This window comes from Aspergillus piperis, assembly GCF_003184755.1.
Source record: "Aspergillus piperis CBS 112811 unplaced genomic scaffold BO85scaffold_1, whole genome shotgun sequence".
In the NCBI taxonomy this organism is placed as follows: Eukaryota; Fungi; Ascomycota; class Eurotiomycetes; order Eurotiales; family Aspergillaceae; genus Aspergillus; species Aspergillus piperis.
This window is the reverse complement of record NW_020291591.1, coordinates 473,252-491,887: the sequence shown is the minus strand read 5'-3', so window position 1 is coordinate 491,887 and position 18,636 is coordinate 473,252. Positions and strand designations below refer to the sequence as shown.

Here is an 18,636-nt window from a genome sequence, read left to right as displayed (position 1 = left end):
GAGTATTCGGGTCAATTTTGTATAGCTGAAATCTCCTCAATCCGAGGTCAGATCGGTACTGGGTAGAAGTTAGGGATACAGTACAGGGATGCTGGTGCTGGTGCTGGTGCTGCCTAATTAAACGGTGATCTTCCATTCCACCCGATCGTGGACTAAGAGCGGATGGCGTTGGGGAGGAGGTCCAAGCCTAATGGAATATAAGGATAATTGGTAGGAAGAGCACGAAGTAAGAAAGAGTAAGCATACTTAAGTGAACGATCAATAGCTATATGAAACATTATTTCCCTCTCACTATTTATTCATAAGATGCCGGATAAATTCTTTTTCAAATCATCCTTTTTCGGTCACTCGGAACTGCAGCATCCTTATGTTGCGCTCGGATTTGGTCTAGTTTAGACAGTGGAGCGTCAAAAAATAAAAAATAATAATAAAAAAAAATGCACGGGTGATATCACGCTTGGGTAGGTGGCTACTGGCTAGCTACTATCTACTACTGCATAGCAGTAGTCCCTAAGTAGGTATCAGCCTTGCCTTACTTGGTCCTGCCTAGTAAATAAGATAACAGAATTCGGGCCAACGCCAGGCAACTGCCAGGAGAAGTTGACCTAATAGCCGCCTAGAGTGAAGCTGCAGATGGCAAAACCGGTAACTGCCTTTTGTTAATATTTTCTTTTGTGCAGATCCTGTGTTCACACAACTCATGACAGAAAGCATCAACTTGAATGCCCATAATATGGCAATTGAGTCAACCATCGTACGAGGGTAAATGGAAGTGACTAGTAGTATGGTCACTGTTAAAATATCCACCTTCCTCAAGTCAATAAGCCATATGACTTAACCCCAATCCATTGAGTAAACTACCATCAAAAGCAGCGAATAGAACAGTAACAGTAAGTAAAAAGGAAAAAGGAAAAAGGAAAAGGAAAGATGGTGGTGTTGGTGGTGGTGGTCTGTTAGGTGAAGTACCAGAAAACCTCTTAATAATAAGGGCTGCTGTGTCCCGCATGGCCGTTATTATTGGGTTATGGCAACTCCGCCACTAGCTTCATCCCAAACTCCTGCGGACTGGAATCAACTGCAGCCCAGATCCTCCTCTTCTCTTTCAATTCTCATTCTCGTCTTACGAGGTCCTGACCTCTCCACCTCCCCCCTTCCATTCTCGCCCTATCCTATCCACCTCTCCGAAGGATTAACCCGTTCCGATTTAATACTCCTCCACCCCATCCAACCTGCAGCGTCCCGTCCGTGAGAAGAGTCTGTCGTTCAACTCCAGTGCGGGTACGCACTTTTTTCCTTCTACATGGACAACGTAAGTTCCCCCTCATATTGTGCTTCACTGCAAATCATTTCGCATTCACCTCCCCAGATATGCCTGTCCCCGCAAGCCACCGATCGCTGACATCGTGTTCCGGATCCTCATAGGTCCCAGACAGTGAGATGCTCGTCGACGAATATGAGCAGTATCACAATGACAGAACCGACGAAGTCGTCGTCTCTCGGTCCGGATCGGAGGAACCGGAGCCAGAGCCTCTTGCCGACGATTGTAAGATCCTTCTTCCCCCGTCTTCCTTTGCTCCCTTTGGCGTCTCTTGTGCCGTGGCGATGGTTGTGTGTTGGTGTCACGGAATCCCCGCGGTGGGGGTGAGCCGTTACAGGTCGCGGTGACGAGCGCTTTCTCCGTCAAGCTTGAGGACATGTCTGATCCCCCCGATTTTCATTACAGATGCAGCAATGATGGCCCGGATCCTCCCGAAAGACCCCGATTTGGAAACAGAAGATGAGACATATCACACATGGCATATTCAGGATTGGCGGAAACTCAAGAAGAAGGAACACGGCCCGGTCTTCCAGTGCGCCGGCTCTCCTTGGTGGGTGCACCCGTCCTGTCGCTTCGATCCGACGAGCTGGCTCTGACATCGATTCATAGGCGAGTCCTCTTCTTTCCTTACGGTAATCATGTCGAACACGCATCCTTTTACCTGGAGCATGCTTGGGAAAACGAACCTCCAGCAAACTGGTACGCTTGCGTTCAGTTCGCTCTGGTTTTGTCCAACGTAAACGACCCATCCATCTACATCTCTCACGGTGCGTATACCCGGACTGGAAGCCGTGGCTATTTTCGCTGATCGGAATGCAGTCGCCACACATCGATTTAATGCGGACGAGGGTGACTGGGGATTTACCCGATTCTGTGAACTGCGCAGGCTCTTTAACGTGCCATGGGAGGGCCGCGGCGTCCCTCTGGTGCAGAACGACGAGGCCAAGATCACAGCATACGTGCGTGTCGTCAAGGATCCCACAGGAGTACTGTGGCACAGCTTCCAGAAGTATGTATCTGCTCCGACGTCTACTCAGACCTCTTGCTGATTGCTTCCAGCTACGACTCGAAGAAGGAAACAGGCATGGTTGGGTTGAAGAACCAGGGCGCAACCTGCTATCTGAATTCGCTTCTGCAATCTTTATACTTCACCAACAAATTCCGTAAGGTACGTGGCATTATCTATCTGCTTCGGCGTGAATGTGCTAACACGCATCAAGGCCGTCTACGAAATTCCGACAGAGGCCGAGGCTTCGAGAGACAACAGTGCTTGGACTCTTCAGAGACTGTTCTATAACCTCCAAACCAGTGAGAATTCTGTCTCGACAACAGAACTCACAGCATCCTTCGGCTGGGAATCGCGACAAATCTTTGAGCAACAGGATGTCCAGGAGCTTTCTCGAAAGCTTATGGAGAGGATGGAGGAGAAGATGAAGGGCACGCCGGCAGAGAAGGCACTCCCGGAGATGTTCGTCGGAAAAACGAAAACCTATATCTCCTGCATCAATGTCGACTACGAATCGTCGCGAGTGGAGGACTTCTGGGATATCCAACTCAACGTTCGAGGCAACAAGACTCTCGACGACAGTTTCAAGGACTACATCCAGGTGGAGACTCTTGAAGGCGAGAACAAGTACGATGCCGGACAGCCCTACGGTCTCCAGGACGCCAAGAAGGGCGTGATCTTTGAGAGCTTCCCACCTGTTTTGCACCTTCATCTCAAGCGATTCGAGTATGACATCCATCGTGACGCCATGATGAAGATCAACGACCGCCACGCCTTCCCCATGGAGTTCGACGCCACCCCCTACCTTTCCAACGATGCTGATAAGTCTGAACCCTGGATCTACGAGTTGCACGGTGTGCTGGTGCACAGCGGTGATCTTAATGCCGGCCATTACTACGCCTTTTTGAAGCCTACCAAGGATGGACACTGGTACCGGTTCGACGACGATCGGGTGACCCGGGCGACGGACAAGGAGGTGCTCGAGGAGAACTACGGTGGTGAATATGAGCTGGCCAACGGCGCGGCTGGTGTCAGACAGCCTTACACCCGTGGGCTGTCGACAAAGCGCTCAATGAACGCTTACATGCTAGTATACATTCGGAAGTCGAGATTGGATGATGTTCTCTTGCCTATCACAAAGGAGCAAGTTCCCTCCCACATCGGTATGTTGGGCATTTTTATCAGCTCTGATGATCTATACTAACTATGCCACAGAAAACCGACTCGTGGAAGAACGTATCGAGCTGGCGCGCAGGAAGAAGGAGAGAGAAGAAGCCCACCTGTATATCAATGTTGGCGTATTGAGCGACGAGTCTTTCCAGGCCCATCACGGATTCGATCTCACAAGTGCAGACCTGCCAGCAACCGATCCCGCGGTGCCGAAGCAATACAGAATCCTCCGGGCTAAGAAGGTCGGAGAGTTTGCACAGCAGCTCGCAGAGGAGAAGGGACTCGATCCTGAACAGGTCCGTTTCTGGGTCATGGTGAATCGACAGAACAAGACGACTCGGCCGGACCAAGTCATCAAGGATCAGGACATGACTGTGGAGGAAGCTTACAATCGCTATGGCACGAAAGGAAACCCGTTCAAGGTCTGGATGGAGGTGGGCCAGCCTTCCGCAGATGGATCGATCTCCTGGCCGGATAACAACTCGGTGCTCGTCTTTTTGAAACATTTCGATGCGCCCTCGCAAACAATCGCGGGTGTCGGTGCAGTCTATGTGCGCAAGACACAGAAGGTTGCTGACCTCGCCCCTATCATCCTCGAGAAGATGGGCTGGCCTGCTGGGACCGAGTTCATGCTATTCGAAGAGATCAAACATAACATGATCGACGTGATGAAGCCGAAGCAGACCTTCCAGCAGTCCGAGATTCAGGATGGAGACATCATCACCTTCCAGAGAACGATCAAGGAGTCAGACCTACCGGCAACCGCCTTGTATACGGACGCAAGGCAATATTATGATTACCTGCTGAACAGGATCAACATTACTTTTGCTCCGATCAAGGCGGATGAAGGCGATGAGTTTACACTCACGTTGAGTCGTAAGATGACTTACGATCAATTCTCGAAGAAGGTCGGCGAGCACCTGAACGTGGAATCGACTCATCTGCGCTTCGCGCCGGTCCTGGCAAGTACCGGCAAGCCGAAGGCGTTCATCAAGCGGAACTCTAACCAACCCAACCAAACCCTGTATCATATTCTCGGTGGGCAAGCAACAACTTACGGATACAGCATGCATCGCCAGGATGCCTTGTACTACGAGGTTCTAGAAACTAGCCTGAGTGACTTTGAGTCTAAGACCTGCCTGAAGGTTACATGGCTCCCTGAAGGCATCACCAAGGAGGTAAGTCCCGATTGATAACCACGCTTTTGCAAAGGATCGGAACTAAATATTGTTTAGCAACTGGTGGAGGTCTTGGTTCCTCGCGACGGTACCATCGCAGACCTTGTTGCCGGCCTTCAGAAGAAGGCAAACCTGGACGACGAGACGATTCGCGAGACCCGCGTCTACGAGACACACGGCGGCAAGATCTACCGCGAATTCCAGGCTGACTCGAAGATCGCTGGAATTAATGAATTCGTGTCGCTTTACGCCGAGAGGGTTCCTGAAGAAGAGGCCAACATGCAGGACGGCGAGCGGACGATAAATGCCTTCAACTTTGACCGCGAGGTCAACCGGCCGCATGGTGTGCCTTTCAAGTTTGTTATGAAGCCGGTACGTTGTAATTTCGCCTGATTCCGGGTAACAGCTTTCTAACGTTTACTAGGGCGAGATTTTCAAGCAGACCAAGGAGCGACTGTCTAAGCGGACTGGCATTAAGGGCAAGCAATTTGAGAAGATCAAGTTTGCTGTGGTGTCTCGCAACATGTATTCCAACCCGCGCTATGTGGAAGATGGTGAGTGGCCCGACCCTGTTGTTTAGACGAACGCATTGTTTGGCTGACGCTGTTCAGATGATATTCTCTCCGACATCATCGGTGATTCGGACGACCTGCTTGGTCTCGAGCATGTAAATAAGAACCGCAATTTTTGGAACCGGAGCGAATCGTTCTTCATCCGATAGATGGGAGTTTTGCTTGATGGTTATGGCTATGCACGTCTTTTTTGCTGGGAGTCTATCTTACGATGGCAGGGAACGCATACCATTATGAACATACGGAGGACATGTGTTGCCCAGGCGAATCAGCTTATGAAGAAAGAACTTCTAAAAACAACATACTTCATACATGATGAACAGATGCGATTATTTCGATGTGTTGTGGTTTTGGCTTGTCTGGTAGCTTAGAAGGGCAGGCCTAATGGTTCCGATATGATATGCTTTTAGTAGCTGGAATTGATGTATGAGCTAACTTGGAACGATGCGAGCTTTATGAATGAACCGTATAAGTGCAAGTTGGTCAGTGAAAACAGTGGCCGCTGTGAGAGTAATATAGCCATTCTGACAGACGCCCGACGTATCTTGCATTTACTTGCTTCCTGTGCCAAAGTAGAAATTGGCAGTAGAACAAGCCATTAGTTGATAAATACAACAGGAAGCGGGTCCATCCCAATTGGGTCGAGGACAAACGGGAAGACAGCCTATTAGTGCAAACACAACAAACGGAGCGGGCCAAAGTCACAGCTGGCCAGAACTTCCAACTCCATCAATTAGTCTAGTTGCGTTGTCTTTGAATCTATTCACCTTTTCCCCCTGAAGCGTAGTCCTAAACTTGAGGTCGCAGCTCCTCTTGTTCCGCACCCCTGCTCGCAATGCGCTTCGCAGCCCTGGTTATCGGCCTCTTGGCCACCTTTGTTTCGTCTGTGGCTGCTACGGCCCTGACCTACCGCCTCGAAGCCAACGAGAAAGCGTGTTTCTACAACTATGTCGACCAGAGGAACGTGAAGCTCGCTTTCTACTTTGCTGTGAGTGCTCCTACTATTCTCTCTTTCTCAATGTGAGAAATTTCCATTAACGCGGGGTTTCAAATAGGTCCAATCCGGCGGTTCCTTCGATATCGATTACTCCGTTGTCGGACCCGGCGAGAAGGTGGTCCTGGATGGTACCAAGGAAAGACAGGGTGATTTTGTGTTCACGGCCCAGAGCATTGGCGAGTACCGGTTCTGCTTCAACAATGACATGTCGACCTTTGCGGAGAAGATTGTCGATTTCGAGATCGCGGTATGTTTTGTTTGTTTTGGTTACCTATTATCATACCGGCGACCCAGTTACCGTCTGGGGTATATCACAAAGTAGTGTAAAAGGGGATTGAGACTGATTACGCACGTGTGTGCGTGTCTACAGGTCGAGAACGAGGAACGCGCACAACTGCCCTCCCGCCAGGGTGCTAGCCCCGAGCAGGCCTCCGCTCTCGAGGAGTCGATCTTCAAGCTGTCCGCTCAGCTGTCCACCATCACCCGCAACCAGAAGTACTTCCGCACGAGAGAGAACCGCAACTTCAGCACCGTTCGTAGTACGGAGCGTCGGATTTTCAACTTTAGCGTGATTGAGGGCTTGATGATGGTTTCCATGGCCGCACTGCAGGTGTTCGTTGTGAGGTTCTTCTTCCAGGGTGCTAGGAAAGGTAAGTGTCGATTTCCTTTTACAATTGAGTTCCGAGTGTTTTTCGTGGGCTATGTGTTATTCCCCGTTTGGTAATGGGGCCGTTGGAGCTGATTAATGACTACAGGTTACGTGTGATGATGTGCGAGCATGATGAAAAATATTACTTCTGTCCTTTGATTGTGGCGTCTGTTTGTATCTACCCGCTGTTGTAGGGATCTAGAGCTTTTTTTTTTTTACTCCTGATAATGGAGCTGGTCAATCGGAACAAACATCTTGGTATCAACGTGAATTTCTTATTTGGGGTTAAGGATTGTGGACTGATAACTGGGTTAAGCATGACGTTGGATGGCTCACTACGGCAACGTGGATTGTCTCTTTCTCTTCCGAGATATGGGCGTTCCGGGGAATGTCGATAGGGTGTGATGGAGGTACGTATTCGAGCTGATTCGGCCTAACGGGCCGCGAACATATGACATCGTCAGAGCGGAGAAGCAGGCCTAGCCTTCTCCCCCCTAGCATGATCGGCCAACTGTCTCAGAAATGTCATGTCATGGAGACGGTGCTTAGGAGGACACCATGTTCAAACGAGCGCGGTCTGACCTGCGAGATGGACCTACGTGGCGTCACTAGAGGCGAGGACTTGATCAATGCGAGGGAGTCTGGTGGCCGTATCGTCATAATCTGACTCGGAAGCAGGACTGGACGTTTCCAGTGGTGCAGACAACATCATGGGTTCCACGATCCCTGGCGGTATGACGTGAAGAAGCGTCCCATAACCGAGGAGGCGCATATGCCTAGTCAACCGTTAAGCAGTGTGTTCAGGTTCAGGTTCTCAATATTCTGTCTGTTGGGGTCTAGTCCATGGGGATATTTCCCGCTCGCTCAAGAGCGCGAAAAAGCATGTCAAGGGAAGTCCGAAGACAATGTGATATCATGGGAGCGGTCAGAGACGATTGTTCCTCGCCAGTCGCAGTGATTCTAATCTCCCCGTCTCATATTTCCGAATCCATGGGGCCAGTTACGCCTGCGCTTTTTCTTTCGTTGACGTGGGGGTGGGGAGACGTGGCATCCAATATCATGGGCGTATTCATTTATCCAAATCCGAGACAAAGGAGATAACAACCGCGCCGTGAGAACCGAGAAAGGAATTCATCATTTGCTTCCAGGAACATTGTTCCGCGATGGGCCCACGGGAACGGATGTCACATTGAGTGATAATCCACCGCTCGCTCCTGTGATCTAGGCCCAGAAAGCGTTCCAAGTTTTATTTGATTATGATTATCGCTGATGGTCGTTGGTTGTGCAGTCCGCATACAGCGTGTTTTACTTTCCGCTTTCGCATTTTGCGTCGGAGTGCAGCAGCAGCTAACTTCCTTGCCGGGGATCGTTGCCTGGATTAGACACACAGGCACAGTAGTAGTACTTTCTGTCCGTGGCCCCTTTGAGCCGGGCTACTAGCTGCCCACAGTGCAGCGTCCCGAGGAGATCAAATGCGCTAGTCTAGGAAGTGCCCTTCAGGGCTGCCAACTTCTTACGCGAGCAGTTTGGTTGCGTTTTGATCCACCTGGGGGCCACCAACCGAACCTTCTGCTGATGAAGATTTTACATGTGGGTCGCTGTGGGATATCAACAAACAGCCGGAGAACAGCAGAAAGGGGAGGCTGGGTGTGTGTGTCCCTGACTGCGTGTCCTAGCAACGATCGTTAGCGCATGAGCTGCATGGGGCACCGAACAGATCGGATCCAATCCGGAAGGCGTCCCGGATTCTGCAGTATGCATTGCCTGCCGTGTGCAGTGGCCCGATACCGGATTATTAACTCTATGATATGACTAGGTTATGCGACGTTTTGCTGGGAATCAATGCGAGTTAGATATCGAATCGCTTACGCTTTGTTGTAAAGAAGGGGATGGTTTCCAAGGAAGGTTGGCGATGCCGGAGGATACACCAAGCTCCCGAGTCAGAGGAAGAGGACCAGACTGCATGGCTGGAGAAATGAGTGTCTGGAGGACTCCATCATACCTCGTAAATGGATATTGTGTGTGGTAGGAGGTGAATATGAAGATGGAGCCAACGAGCAGATATGACTCGGTGGCGGCCTTATGCCTGACGTCATGCGCACCCCAGGCACCGCGCCATTCCCGATGCAGCCATGGCGCTAGCTTGATCCGAACTCCTCTAATCAGCCAATCATCGGCCTGCATTTGCAAGGATGAATTCATCGTCTCCATCACTTTCCCAGACTCTCTGTCTCCCCGTTCCAAACTGCGTCCCCAGTCCCAACTGGGCCCCCTGTTCGGCACTGCTCTACTTCTGCAGGGTTGTGATTAGTTTAATCTTATCGGTTGTCGGTTCCCTCCAGGGAGAATGGGTCTTGAGCCCGCCACAGCAACTGGATGAATTCCTCTGGCTGAGAATGGAGTAGTTTACAGCTGTGAAGATGAGACATCCTCATCCTCTCTTTCACAGTTACTGGCACCGGAGATGATCAGTAGCCATCCTCCACGCTAACCCTCCTCTTGCATACTCCTAGTCAACTAGCGTCCTTTCACTTTTAGGTTCATCCATGACACATCGCGTCCCCATAGTCTCCCTCCGTCTCTCTCTCACATATTGTGCATGCAACTAGCTCTTGGGACAAACTCCCTTTCCCCACCATGATGGCTGGCTCGCTGTCAACCATCATACCTCATGTTGGATTCTTAGGCGGCCTCCGGACTCATCCAGGCCTCAGCCAGTACAAGTGCCGATCTGCAGGGACGTGCACTTCAGTAAGCGCAGACTGTCGATCTTTCGACGCCATAAATTCTCCAATGCACCAGTCGCATTCCATCGGTGACCTCATGCTGCTCCTCTAAATGATGGGACCGTGGACCATCCGGGGGTAACACCGGCCGAAGAGAGCCAGTGGAGTACGGTTATTTCCGATAATCCTTCCCTCCCTGAGGGAGGAGTTCTGGTCCGGGCCCCAGTCGCCGCCGCCGCCGCCGCACCGATGGAGTGGAGGGGGGAAGAAACTGAAGGTAAGAACGCCGGTGCAGGCCCCCATCGACCCTCTTCTGCATGAAGGATGCCACTGAGAGGAGCCCTGCGACGGCAAATGATGTCATGGCTGTCCTATGAGGGTCTTGGAGGCACAACAACACGGTGGACTCCTCTGCTCTCGGGCCATGGACAAGTCGAGCCTACTCCCTAGGGTCGACAGGTCGTCCAGCGGTTCTGTCATGGTCCGTTTTGTGATCTCATGTCGGTCTGGTCAGAGCATTTATCTTGCGGGTAGTCCCATCTTATATGTTGGTCCGATGTAAAGAGTTTCCCGATTGTTGTTGCTGCCCAAAGCTGTTGCGTACCAAATCTGTCCACCTGAAACCTCGTGCTAGTCTTCTTTTGGGGATCCCACACTGCTTCCGTGGTTATTCCTGAAACTATTATTGTCTTTGACCTTCAATAACTACTGATCTTACTTTTCCTTACTGTTCTGTCCCACTGATCTTGAGGTAAGCATGCGCAGTCTGTTGCCGTATAGGCATGGAAGGGATATTCCTTATGCACTGGTCTCACCCTTATACGTGATGTCGACAGATCATCTGACTATGATGGTTCTTCCGTATCAACGATGGATGATGTTCTCTGAACCAGCTTTGCATTGTAGCTGTTTACGGCGGTTGGACATGACTGACCTCCTATCTAGACAACAAGATGGCCACTGCTATGCATGACGACGGATACCACTCGATGCCCCCTACTGGAGGTGAGGGCTGTCGCCCTCCCGGCGACCACCTTGAGACAGGTCGCGCTGCCGACCCCAACTCGTCCGTCGAGGACTACAGCCGAGTCATGCTCGAATACACCCAACGCCGCATGGCGGATTTTGCCGACCTCGATGACGGAAAGGGGTCCAGCCGAAGCAGCCGCAGCAGCCAAACCAGCGGCAACAGCGGCAACTCGACCAGCGGTATGCTTGCCCGTCAAGCTGCCGGCACGACTGGAGCGGCTCACGATAGCTCCGAATCTGCCAGACGCGCGTCCGGCGTGAACTCGGCCGACCTGTCCTTCTGAAGGCGCACCCGGGTGAGGAAGGGGTGGCTGTAATGGCTACTTCCCTCATCTGGCCTGGGGATGAGTTCACGAATTACGTTTTACGGTGGAGTCTGTGGGCAATCTGGGGAGGCACGTCGCCGAAGACAAGCTTGACGTGTTCTCCCGGCGTTATGATTGACAAGCGAGCGCGCTCTGATTTCGAAAGCGATGGCGAAGCGATTGATAGAAACGGGCGACGTCCGAGCTAAGGCTCCGTGAGACCCTACTGCATGTGTGTTTGATTTGTTTTTCTTTTCTTTCTTTTCCACCAGTATCTCGAATTGAACGACTTGAGTTGACAACGACTTGGTATTAAAAACACCAATTCTGACATCGGCTTGTGTTCGCTGAGAGGATTTTTAGGTTTGCCAGCCCTGGCTTTTTGTTTTCCTGACCATTCGTCACTCACTCCCACTTTGTGCTGTTCATGTAGTGCAGAGAGCAGCGCATGAATATATGCGGCCATTGGCATAGTAGCTTTTCCTGTTTTCTTTTTCTTCTTCTTACTTGTTTCTGGTGTATTACTATCATCCTTTTATTTGAGGCTGGTCCTGGTGTTTATCTACTAATGCACGGTTTCTCTGAATCATGACTCATATCCCTTGCGTACTTTGCTCCTGCAGTGAGTGTGTTGGGTATAGCCATGCGAGAAGCAGCTGCACGAGTGCACAGTATCTAAGTATTCGGATACTTATCAACCAGTCTGCAGCAAGAATTGTAGTGTAGACTGTAGACAGCTGAACGGAACAAACGGGAGTCGGCACCCGCATTCCATCAACCCTACACCATTCCAATACGTACCAGAGTCAATTTAGATTAAGTATCCCCTGGAATGTTGTTGTTCCAGCCTGCCAGGCAACGAGGGAGAAGACAGGAGGATATATCCTCCTCCCCTCCCCTCCCCTTCCCATCCCTATCCTACCCTACCCTATCCTACTATCCCTGAACTCAACTCACCACCTATATACACACATACACATCCCTCAACCTCCACTATACAACCACACAACAAACACATCTATCCCCCAAACCCGAGAACAATTACTATACACAAAAGTCACAAAGAAGTCCCCATCAGCAAAATGCACCTCCACCTCACCCTAACCACTCTAGCAACCATAACCATAACAATCCTAACCCCCCTAACAACCTGCGTTCCCCTCTCCCCATCCTCCAGCACCACCTCCAGCACCCCATCTACTTCATCAACCCCCTCAGCCCTCGATACACCAGAAGGTCTCTCGGCCGCGATCGCCAAAATCATCGTCAACGAAACCCTAACGGACTCCAACAACTCCACGTGTCCCCCGTCTCAACGATCAAAACAATGTTGTGAATCTATCAATGATATCGCGTCGCAGATTACCCAGCCTTTGGGCATGTTGATCCCTTGGATTGGGGGGATTGATGTTAGTTCGGTATTGGGGCTGGATTGTATGTTCAAATTTCTCTCTCTCTCCTCTTTCTCTTACATTTCCGTTCTTTGGATTATGGGGTGGTGTAAAGGTGTGAATTGGCTAATGGTGGTGATGATGGTATAGGTACTGGTATGCAAGACGATACGCCGAATGATCAGTGTAAACATCAGGTTATGTGTTGTGACGGGCAGCCGAATGTATGTTTATCCCTTCTATGTTCTTTTGTGGGGGAAGTATGCTAATATGTCAATGTCAACAGTCTGAAGGATCATCCCAGCCTGTTTCGTCGGCTTGCAAGCCGTATGACGATGCGATCAAGGATAAGAATGATGCCATTAATGATAGTAAGCAGAGGGAGAGTATGTTGGTGGCGCAGGCTTCGGCTTCTGCTTCTGCGAGTGCGAGTGCCTCGGCGTCTGCGAGTGCGTCTGCTGGTGTTAGCTAGTGCGACTGATGAAGTCTCAAGGGAGAGGTGTATGTTTGAAAGGGTAGGGTTTAGGGATTCTTATCTGTGATTGGTTCTGGTACAGTACATGGGTTACGTTACTATTAGGATGTGATATGTTATAAACTTGTATGTATGTAGGGTTAATCAATCGACTGTCATTTGTCGTTCATTAATGATATATGGCATATGGCATAATGTAGTGTTATATCAGTCAGTATAGTACAAGCAATCTTGTGATATCAGCGCCATCCCTGTCCTCTTCCCCCTCCTCCACCGTACCATCCTCCCCTTCCTGGATGACTTCCTGGATGAGGAGGAGGGAAATGATACGACCCCGGTGGCATCTGCTGCACATACTGACCCTGTCCATATGGCGGTGGGAAATGGGAACCTTGATGCGGAGCATGCGGTGGTGGTGGAGGTGCCGCCCCGAGGTTCATCGGAGGCGGCGGCGGTGGCGGCCAAGCACCCTGATAGTTTGGTGGCGGAGGCGGAGGCGGGGCCGGTCCTCCCGGCGGGAAAGCGAAATGCGGTGGCACGCCGCCGGCCGGGGGATACCCCATTTGCGGTGGAGGCGGTGGTGGTGCATGATATCCTACCGGAGCCGGAGGGGGCGGTGGTGCTGCATTGCCATATGCATTGTGTAGTGGTGGGTATTGAGGTGGTTGTTGATGATGGTATTCAGGCGGACGCGGAGAATAGGATTTGGATCGCTCCCGCGACTTGGACCGGGATGCACTGCGAGGTCGGTACGGAGACCGTGTTCGGGATCGGGAATCACGCCGGCGTGATCTGCGTTGCGGTGAGCGAGTTCGTGATCGTGAACGCGAACTCCAGTCGCTGGCACTGTCGCTGTATCGTCGCCGCTTGACGGGGCTGCGACTACGGCTCCGGCTGCGACTCATGTCTCCCTTTGCCTGGCGCTTCTTCATCTGCTGGCAGAATGATCGTGACCATCCGTAGTATGTTTCTCCCTCGATTACTTCCCCATCGGCATCGCGAACGACCACCTGGCCGAGATCATCGATATCCACCACCTCGTCCTCTTCATGCTCCGGCTCTCCTGTCCCATATATCCGATCCACGTCCTTCATGAACTTCTTCAGCGCCACGACAAGATTCTCGTCCGCCGGCCCAGCCAAGAACTGCAGTGGCTTGATTGTGTCCGGTCGCAGCGGCACCGTCGAATCCGGGATAATATGCGGAACGAGGTTTCCCGCAGGTAGATCGTAGTACGGCATAGACGGATCACCATGCGTAGCCGGCATGACGAACGGGACATCCTTGCCCGAGGGCATTGGTTTCGCACCAGCTCCCGCGAAATCCAAATTACTCTCCTCGACACTCAGCGACGTCTTGACCGGACCGGACACCGAAGCATTCTTGACCACCTCCCGTAGCTTATTCACATAATCACTCCCGTAATAGCGATTTTCCTCCCAGATATCCAGCAACTCATCCAACCGACGATGATGTTTCGGGTTCTTCTCGCGATCATACGACGCCGCGTAGCCCAGCAGCTCGACCACATGCGGTTGCAGCGATCCGCTCAAAGTGCTGAACGCGGCGCTCGTATCCAGGTGATATTTCGTATGGTGCAGCACATCATTCAGCAAATATAGGATATGGAGGCGTTTCCGCTTGCCAGATGTCGATGTCGACCTTTTCCCACCACTCTCGGCCGGCGATGGTGTGGATGATGTTTCGAATGATCCAGACAACGCAGCTAGGTATTTGGCCCATCCGCCTACGCGGTTACCTGACGAGACGACGTATTCCAGGAGCCATTGTTTGCAGGTCTAGGGGGCGCGCAAGAGAGAAAATCATTTTAGTACTTCTGGTGTATTCGCCAGTGGTTAAGGACGCATCGGTTCAAACCTGGATGTTTGCCGGGGTGCAATGCGATAGCGCCCGGTCTAGGCTGGTGTGAAAGGCTGTGATTTCGTCGCGCGCGACAGACGTCGGGTCTGGACGTAGGAGCCCTGCAGAGAAGGAGGCCTTGGCAATGGCGAGCTGATGGGATGCCATTGCTGGGCGTGTTGTTAGGTTTGGTGAGATTGTGAAGCAGAGGGAAGTGAGGCACCGATATGCTGGATCCTGAGGCGGAGATGGCGGAGCTCCGGGCTTTGCACGTGATCGTGGCCGCCCTACTAACTGACTTGCACTCTATACAGCTGCTGAACACGTAGCCTAGGACCATTATTGTGAATAGGATCAAGTGTTCTAGTAATATAGTTGATTATACTACATTATGGCCACATTGCTGAAATTGGCAGCGAAGTATGCAAATTGCCGGATGCTGGACCCAAATTATACTCAAGTCATGTACATCGTCGAGCTACACATGGAAAGTCAAAATCCGAACATATGTAGGTAGTCTATATGAATAATTGCTGTGAAGCCGTTATAACTCTTTAACTAATCTCATTACACGAACGTATAATGTCAACGTTACATCCAATCAAATAATCTATGATAAATAGTACAGTTTGTCTGCATGCGCACACACAGACAAGAATTGAAATCATAACATGAAGTAAACTGTCAGAGACAGCATCAGCTCATAACTTCCATGAAGCTGCTTAGATACGGCCATGCTGTCTGAAGCTGCGGCCGTGGTTGTGCACGCTGTGAGCAGACGAACTGGCAGCTGCGTGGGAACTCGTGGCCTTAGCTGAGGTGGTCTTAGGATACGACGTGATGGTAGACTTGCTGGTTTCCGAAGACTTGGTGGAGCTGGAGGTGTGCTTGTGGGTGGACGAGTGGCCGGTTGGAGTAGCAGACGCAGATGCGCTGTTAGGGTGAGACTTGGTCTTGGAAGCCGACTTGGAGGCCGACTTGGAGGATGACTTGGTGGACGACTTAGACTTAGACTTGGACTTGGACTTGGTAGATGTCTCATCGTCGGACGAGGATTCATCAGTCGACTTGGTCTTCGTGGAAGTGGCAGTCTTGGTCGAAGTGATACTGTCGAAGCCAATGCAGGTCGACGACATGGACTGGGTGAAGGACTGCGAAGGGGTCAGTCAGGTTCTACAAGCGCAGCTTGGCTCATGCCTAGGATTGACTTACCGCAAGAGTAGCATCCGCAATCGGGTTACCCTCGTCGCTCACTTTAGCCACCTCCGCGCCGAGCTCAATTCCAGCATAAGGCTCCACTTCGATCGCATAGTGGTAGTTCTTGGACGTGTCCGAGCAAGTGCCACTCGTGGCTACATGTTGTCAGCAGAGGCTACCATAGACCAGGTCTTGTCAGTTCACTCACATGCTTCGGCAGTGAAGTCTACTGCCAGGAAGGGCTTGAGATAGATACCGGCTTCGTATCCCCATTTTTCTAGAGAGGGTTAGCGTTGCAACTTTAATATACTCATAATCTTTGTACGTACTACCGACAGAAAGGACCAACTCGAGGGAAGCCTTGACATAGGCCTCAAGAGTAGCATCGATTTCGGCATCAAGCTTAACGCCATCAGTCTTGATGGTCGGAGTCCAGTCCTTGTGGGTGACCTTCTTATTTGCAATGTCGAGAACTGCCTCGGCATCATTGTCAAGCGAGATTTTCATGGGATAGGAGATGGACGCATCGCCATTGACGGGTCCAGCGCTGGCTCCGATGTCGAAAGCAAGTTGCACATCCAGGGTGAAGACTTCTGGGATTTTAATTCCCTCAAGGGTCAATGCAGCAATCTGCGCTTCATCCGAGTAGGATCTGGTCAGGTTTCCGCTCAGGTCCAGAGCAGGAGTGATGTCTAGCTCGACATCCTTTGGTGTAAGCGTAAGTTCCGCGGTCTCGACGTCCCAATCTCCAGTAAATGCGTTTCCGATCTCGCTAAGGAAACCGCTGCCACTTGGCTTCACTTTGTACTTGAATTCAACGTCAAATTCACCACTAGTTCCGCACGATTTGCATTCAGCGCTGAGGGTGAGGTCGTCTTTCGAGAAGATCTTCACTGATTTGTCGGACGCGGTTTTGTCAATACTGATCGAACCAGACTTAGTTCCATCAGTTATGCCTCGCTTGGTGAGCTCGACTGCCATGTCACTCGGGGCCTTGCCGATGGTGATCTCATGGTTTCTAAGGACATCATCCCAGGTCGCCGATTTGCCGGCCAACCGTACTGTAGAGTTGTCTTGAAAGTTGGCAGCCGTAATGACGAAAGGAACACGTTGGGTGTTCCAGCTACATTGCTGGACGCCAGCCACCATAAGAAATGTGTTGTTGGCGGCCTTGTTCACCCAAGTCCACGAGTTCTTTGCATAGGTGAACGCATCTGAGTCTGAGAAGCCCAAGGTAATACTCGAGTTGGTGCACTGAATGTTCTCCAGCATATCGCTGAAAGACTCCATGGGGAGAATGCTTTCGTCCACAAGAGTCAGATTACCCAAGGTGGACCCGCCACTGGTAGAGGCTATTTCAATGATGTTAACTTTCTCGTTGTATAGTCAAGCGCCAATAGTTGTACACTTACCACCCCAGTAAAACGAGTGACTGGTTCGCAGATCAATGCTAGAATAGTCCTGAGTTTGAACTTCAGCCCCAGCCGCCGCCACCTTGACCTGCGTGTTCGTTGTTGTAGAAGGGTTGAATGCGGTCAGTTCTAAAGCCAGACCCTGTTGGATGAGGAAGGAAGCCAAGAGACCCGTGGCCACTCCATTGTGGAGAGGGTAAACCATCTTGAACTAGATCTTTGGTCGTATTGGTCGTATGAAGTGAAATGAAGGTATAGGATTGAAGCAATCTAAAGAATGACTGTCTTTGCAGAAGACAAAAAGAGTGACTGTCCCAAGAAGGGAAACGAAGAGAGTGACGATAATGAAATGAAAGAGTTCTTGTGATCTGCTCCAGCTTAGGAGATGTATCTCATCCTTTTAAGTCGGATGGATCATTGGCCCCCAACCAACAGTTCCCGTGTGCCATTAGCAACACTAGGTCAGAGCCCGGCCAAGGCTCTGACACTGCCCACTCAGGACATGACAAGCCGTCCGCAATAGGTAGGTTCCTGAAGTAGCTCCTGAGGCTACATCCTTCATGGGGGGCGGAGTCGACCCAAGGCCAACCGAGAGAAAAGATTTCGTATTCTAGAGTGAGATTGGGGGCGATCCGGAGGATGATCCCCGTATGAAGTCGTAGCGGGACAACGCCCAAGCAGTTGAACGGGATGTCTTCCAGACAGTATACCATGGATGTCTGCTTCATATTTTAAACGCTTCAGATAAACAAGATACTGTGACGCTCCATTCAGATCCTGTAAATGGCATTCCATGGACTCGTTAGCTCCCACGGGAGCTGCAGGCGATACGTACAAGGCACGAAAGAACCATGTACAATTGCCCAGTTCTAGACAAGGCACTGTTTCAAAGCACTGTCAGCGAATGAAGCCTCGAGGACAACGGAGAAACCAACACGACCCTGCAGTTTGAATGGGGCATGAGGAGGGCGATGGTAGATTTCGCCCCCACGGCCATTGCCCACTATTTTCGGGTACCTCAATCCATCTTTCTTCCTTCGGTCGTTGTACTGAAATAGCCAGCCCATGCATGGTTCTCCTGAAAGTGAAACACCGTGCAGGGTAAATTTTAAGTTGTTATGAGAAACATGCTACCTGCGGTGCTTTGATAGGGGGCTGAAATCCACTATTGGTGTCACCTTGCAGCTGACAATTAGAGGCTGACAACCACATGGACCTGCCTAGCCAGCACTGTGCCTCCTGAGTCCACAGAGCCTTGGTAGTGTCATGGTTTCACAGGAAAAAGCCTTAATTGAGCATAGGTGATGTAAAGATTCAGCAAGCATCAGCTCATTGGAACCTTTGTTGATCT

At 51.0% G+C, this 18,636-nt stretch overlaps 8 protein-coding genes across 8 annotated transcripts; 4 read left to right on the top strand and 4 right to left on the bottom strand.

Moving 5' to 3' along the window:
* The first annotated feature begins 997 nt into the window (after positions 1-997).
* BO85DRAFT_444018 (ubiquitin-specific protease UBP15) lies at positions 998-5,776 on the top strand. The gene is made up of 11 exons (XM_025658926.1): positions 998-1,309; positions 1,423-1,543; positions 1,724-1,868; positions 1,928-2,085; positions 2,138-2,327; positions 2,378-2,486; positions 2,539-3,487; positions 3,540-4,672; positions 4,730-5,044; positions 5,097-5,226; positions 5,284-5,776. The coding sequence occupies exons 1-11, from the start codon at positions 1,301-1,303 to the stop codon at positions 5,391-5,393; spliced, it is 3,369 nt and encodes a 1,122-aa protein (XP_025520596.1). The 5' UTR covers positions 998-1,300; the 3' UTR covers positions 5,394-5,776.
* Positions 5,777-5,979: 203 nt separating this feature from the next.
* On the top strand, positions 5,980-7,156 carry BO85DRAFT_444017 (emp24/gp25L/p24 family protein). The gene is made up of 4 exons (XM_025658925.1): positions 5,980-6,232; positions 6,300-6,488; positions 6,612-6,891; positions 6,997-7,156. The coding sequence occupies exons 1-4, from the start codon at positions 6,080-6,082 to the stop codon at positions 7,005-7,007; spliced, it is 633 nt and encodes a 210-aa protein (XP_025520595.1). The 5' UTR covers positions 5,980-6,079; the 3' UTR covers positions 7,008-7,156.
* Positions 7,157-9,437: 2,281 nt separating this feature from the next.
* BO85DRAFT_444016 (uncharacterized protein) lies at positions 9,438-10,107 on the bottom strand. Its single transcript, XM_025658924.1, has one exon. It carries the CDS (start codon positions 9,917-9,919, stop codon positions 9,725-9,727), a length of 195 nt encoding a protein of 64 aa, XP_025520594.1. The 5' UTR covers positions 9,920-10,107; the 3' UTR covers positions 9,438-9,724.
* Positions 10,108-10,274: 167 nt separating this feature from the next.
* BO85DRAFT_5149 (uncharacterized protein) lies at positions 10,275-11,051 on the top strand. The gene has a single exon (XM_025664768.1). It carries the CDS (start codon positions 10,570-10,572, stop codon positions 10,927-10,929), a length of 360 nt encoding a protein of 119 aa, XP_025520593.1. The 5' UTR covers positions 10,275-10,569; the 3' UTR covers positions 10,930-11,051.
* Positions 11,052-12,032: 981 nt separating this feature from the next.
* BO85DRAFT_515296 (uncharacterized protein) lies at positions 12,033-12,813 on the top strand (the record flags this gene model as incomplete). Its single annotated transcript, XM_025664778.1, has 3 exons — positions 12,033-12,384; positions 12,492-12,565; positions 12,628-12,813. 3 exons carry the CDS (start codon positions 12,033-12,035, stop codon positions 12,811-12,813), a joined length of 612 nt encoding a protein of 203 aa, XP_025520592.1.
* Positions 12,814-12,936: 123 nt separating this feature from the next.
* BO85DRAFT_515295 (RNA polymerase II-binding domain-containing protein) lies at positions 12,937-14,844 on the bottom strand (the record flags this gene model as incomplete). The annotated part of the gene is made up of 2 exons (XM_025664777.1): positions 12,937-14,615; positions 14,695-14,844. The coding sequence occupies 2 exons, from the start codon at positions 14,842-14,844 to the stop codon at positions 13,056-13,058; spliced, it is 1,710 nt and encodes a 569-aa protein (XP_025520591.1). The 3' UTR covers positions 12,937-13,055.
* Positions 14,845-15,260: 416 nt separating this feature from the next.
* BO85DRAFT_473374 (uncharacterized protein) lies at positions 15,261-17,626 on the bottom strand. The gene is made up of 5 exons (XM_025662620.1): positions 17,286-17,626; positions 16,203-17,225; positions 16,082-16,150; positions 15,889-16,028; positions 15,261-15,827 (listed from the first exon to the last, which is right to left on the bottom strand). The coding sequence occupies exons 1-5, from the start codon at positions 17,488-17,490 to the stop codon at positions 15,399-15,401; spliced, it is 1,866 nt and encodes a 621-aa protein (XP_025520590.1). The 5' UTR covers positions 17,491-17,626; the 3' UTR covers positions 15,261-15,398.
* Positions 17,627-17,666: 40 nt separating this feature from the next.
* BO85DRAFT_5091 (uncharacterized protein) lies at positions 17,667-18,485 on the bottom strand. Its single transcript, XM_025664487.1, has 2 exons — positions 18,221-18,485; positions 17,667-18,166 (listed from the first exon to the last, which is right to left on the bottom strand). Exons 1-2 carry the CDS (start codon positions 18,354-18,356, stop codon positions 17,844-17,846), a joined length of 459 nt encoding a protein of 152 aa, XP_025520589.1. The 5' UTR covers positions 18,357-18,485; the 3' UTR covers positions 17,667-17,843.
* Positions 18,486-18,636: the final 151 nt, after the last annotated feature.

Coding starts and splice junctions, on each gene's coding strand:
- BO85DRAFT_444018 (XM_025658926.1), top strand. Junction 2,328..2,377: donor CTGTGGCACAGCTTCCAGAA/GTATGTATCTGC, acceptor GATTGCTTCCAG/CTACGACTCGAAGAAGGAAA. Junction 5,227..5,283: donor CCCGCGCTATGTGGAAGATG/GTGAGTGGCCCG, acceptor GACGCTGTTCAG/ATGATATTCTCTCCGACATC.
- BO85DRAFT_444017 (XM_025658925.1), top strand. CDS start 6,080: ATGCGCTTCGCAGCCCTGGTTATCGGCCTCTTGGCCACCTTTGTTTCG. Junction 6,233..6,299: donor AGCTCGCTTTCTACTTTGCT/GTGAGTGCTCCT, acceptor GGTTTCAAATAG/GTCCAATCCGGCGGTTCCTT. Junction 6,489..6,611: donor TTGTCGATTTCGAGATCGCG/GTATGTTTTGTT, acceptor GCGTGTCTACAG/GTCGAGAACGAGGAACGCGC.
- BO85DRAFT_444016 (XM_025658924.1), bottom strand. CDS start 9,919: ATGGGGGCCTGCACCGGCGTTCTTACCTTCAGTTTCTTCCCCCCTCCA.
- BO85DRAFT_5149 (XM_025664768.1), top strand. CDS start 10,570: ATGGCCACTGCTATGCATGACGACGGATACCACTCGATGCCCCCTACT.
- BO85DRAFT_473374 (XM_025662620.1), bottom strand. CDS start 17,490: ATGGTTTACCCTCTCCACAATGGAGTGGCCACGGGTCTCTTGGCTTCC. Junction 17,226..17,285: donor TCACTCGTTTTACTGGGGTG/GTAAGTGTACAA, acceptor TCATTGAAATAG/CCTCTACCAGTGGCGGGTCC. Junction 16,029..16,081: donor AGACTTCACTGCCGAAGCAT/GTGAGTGAACTG, acceptor GACAACATGTAG/CCACGAGTGGCACTTGCTCG.
- BO85DRAFT_5091 (XM_025664487.1), bottom strand. CDS start 18,356: ATGCATGGGCTGGCTATTTCAGTACAACGACCGAAGGAAGAAAGATGG. Junction 18,167..18,220: donor CATTCAAACTGCAGGGTCGT/GTTGGTTTCTCC, acceptor GCTTTGAAACAG/TGCCTTGTCTAGAACTGGGC.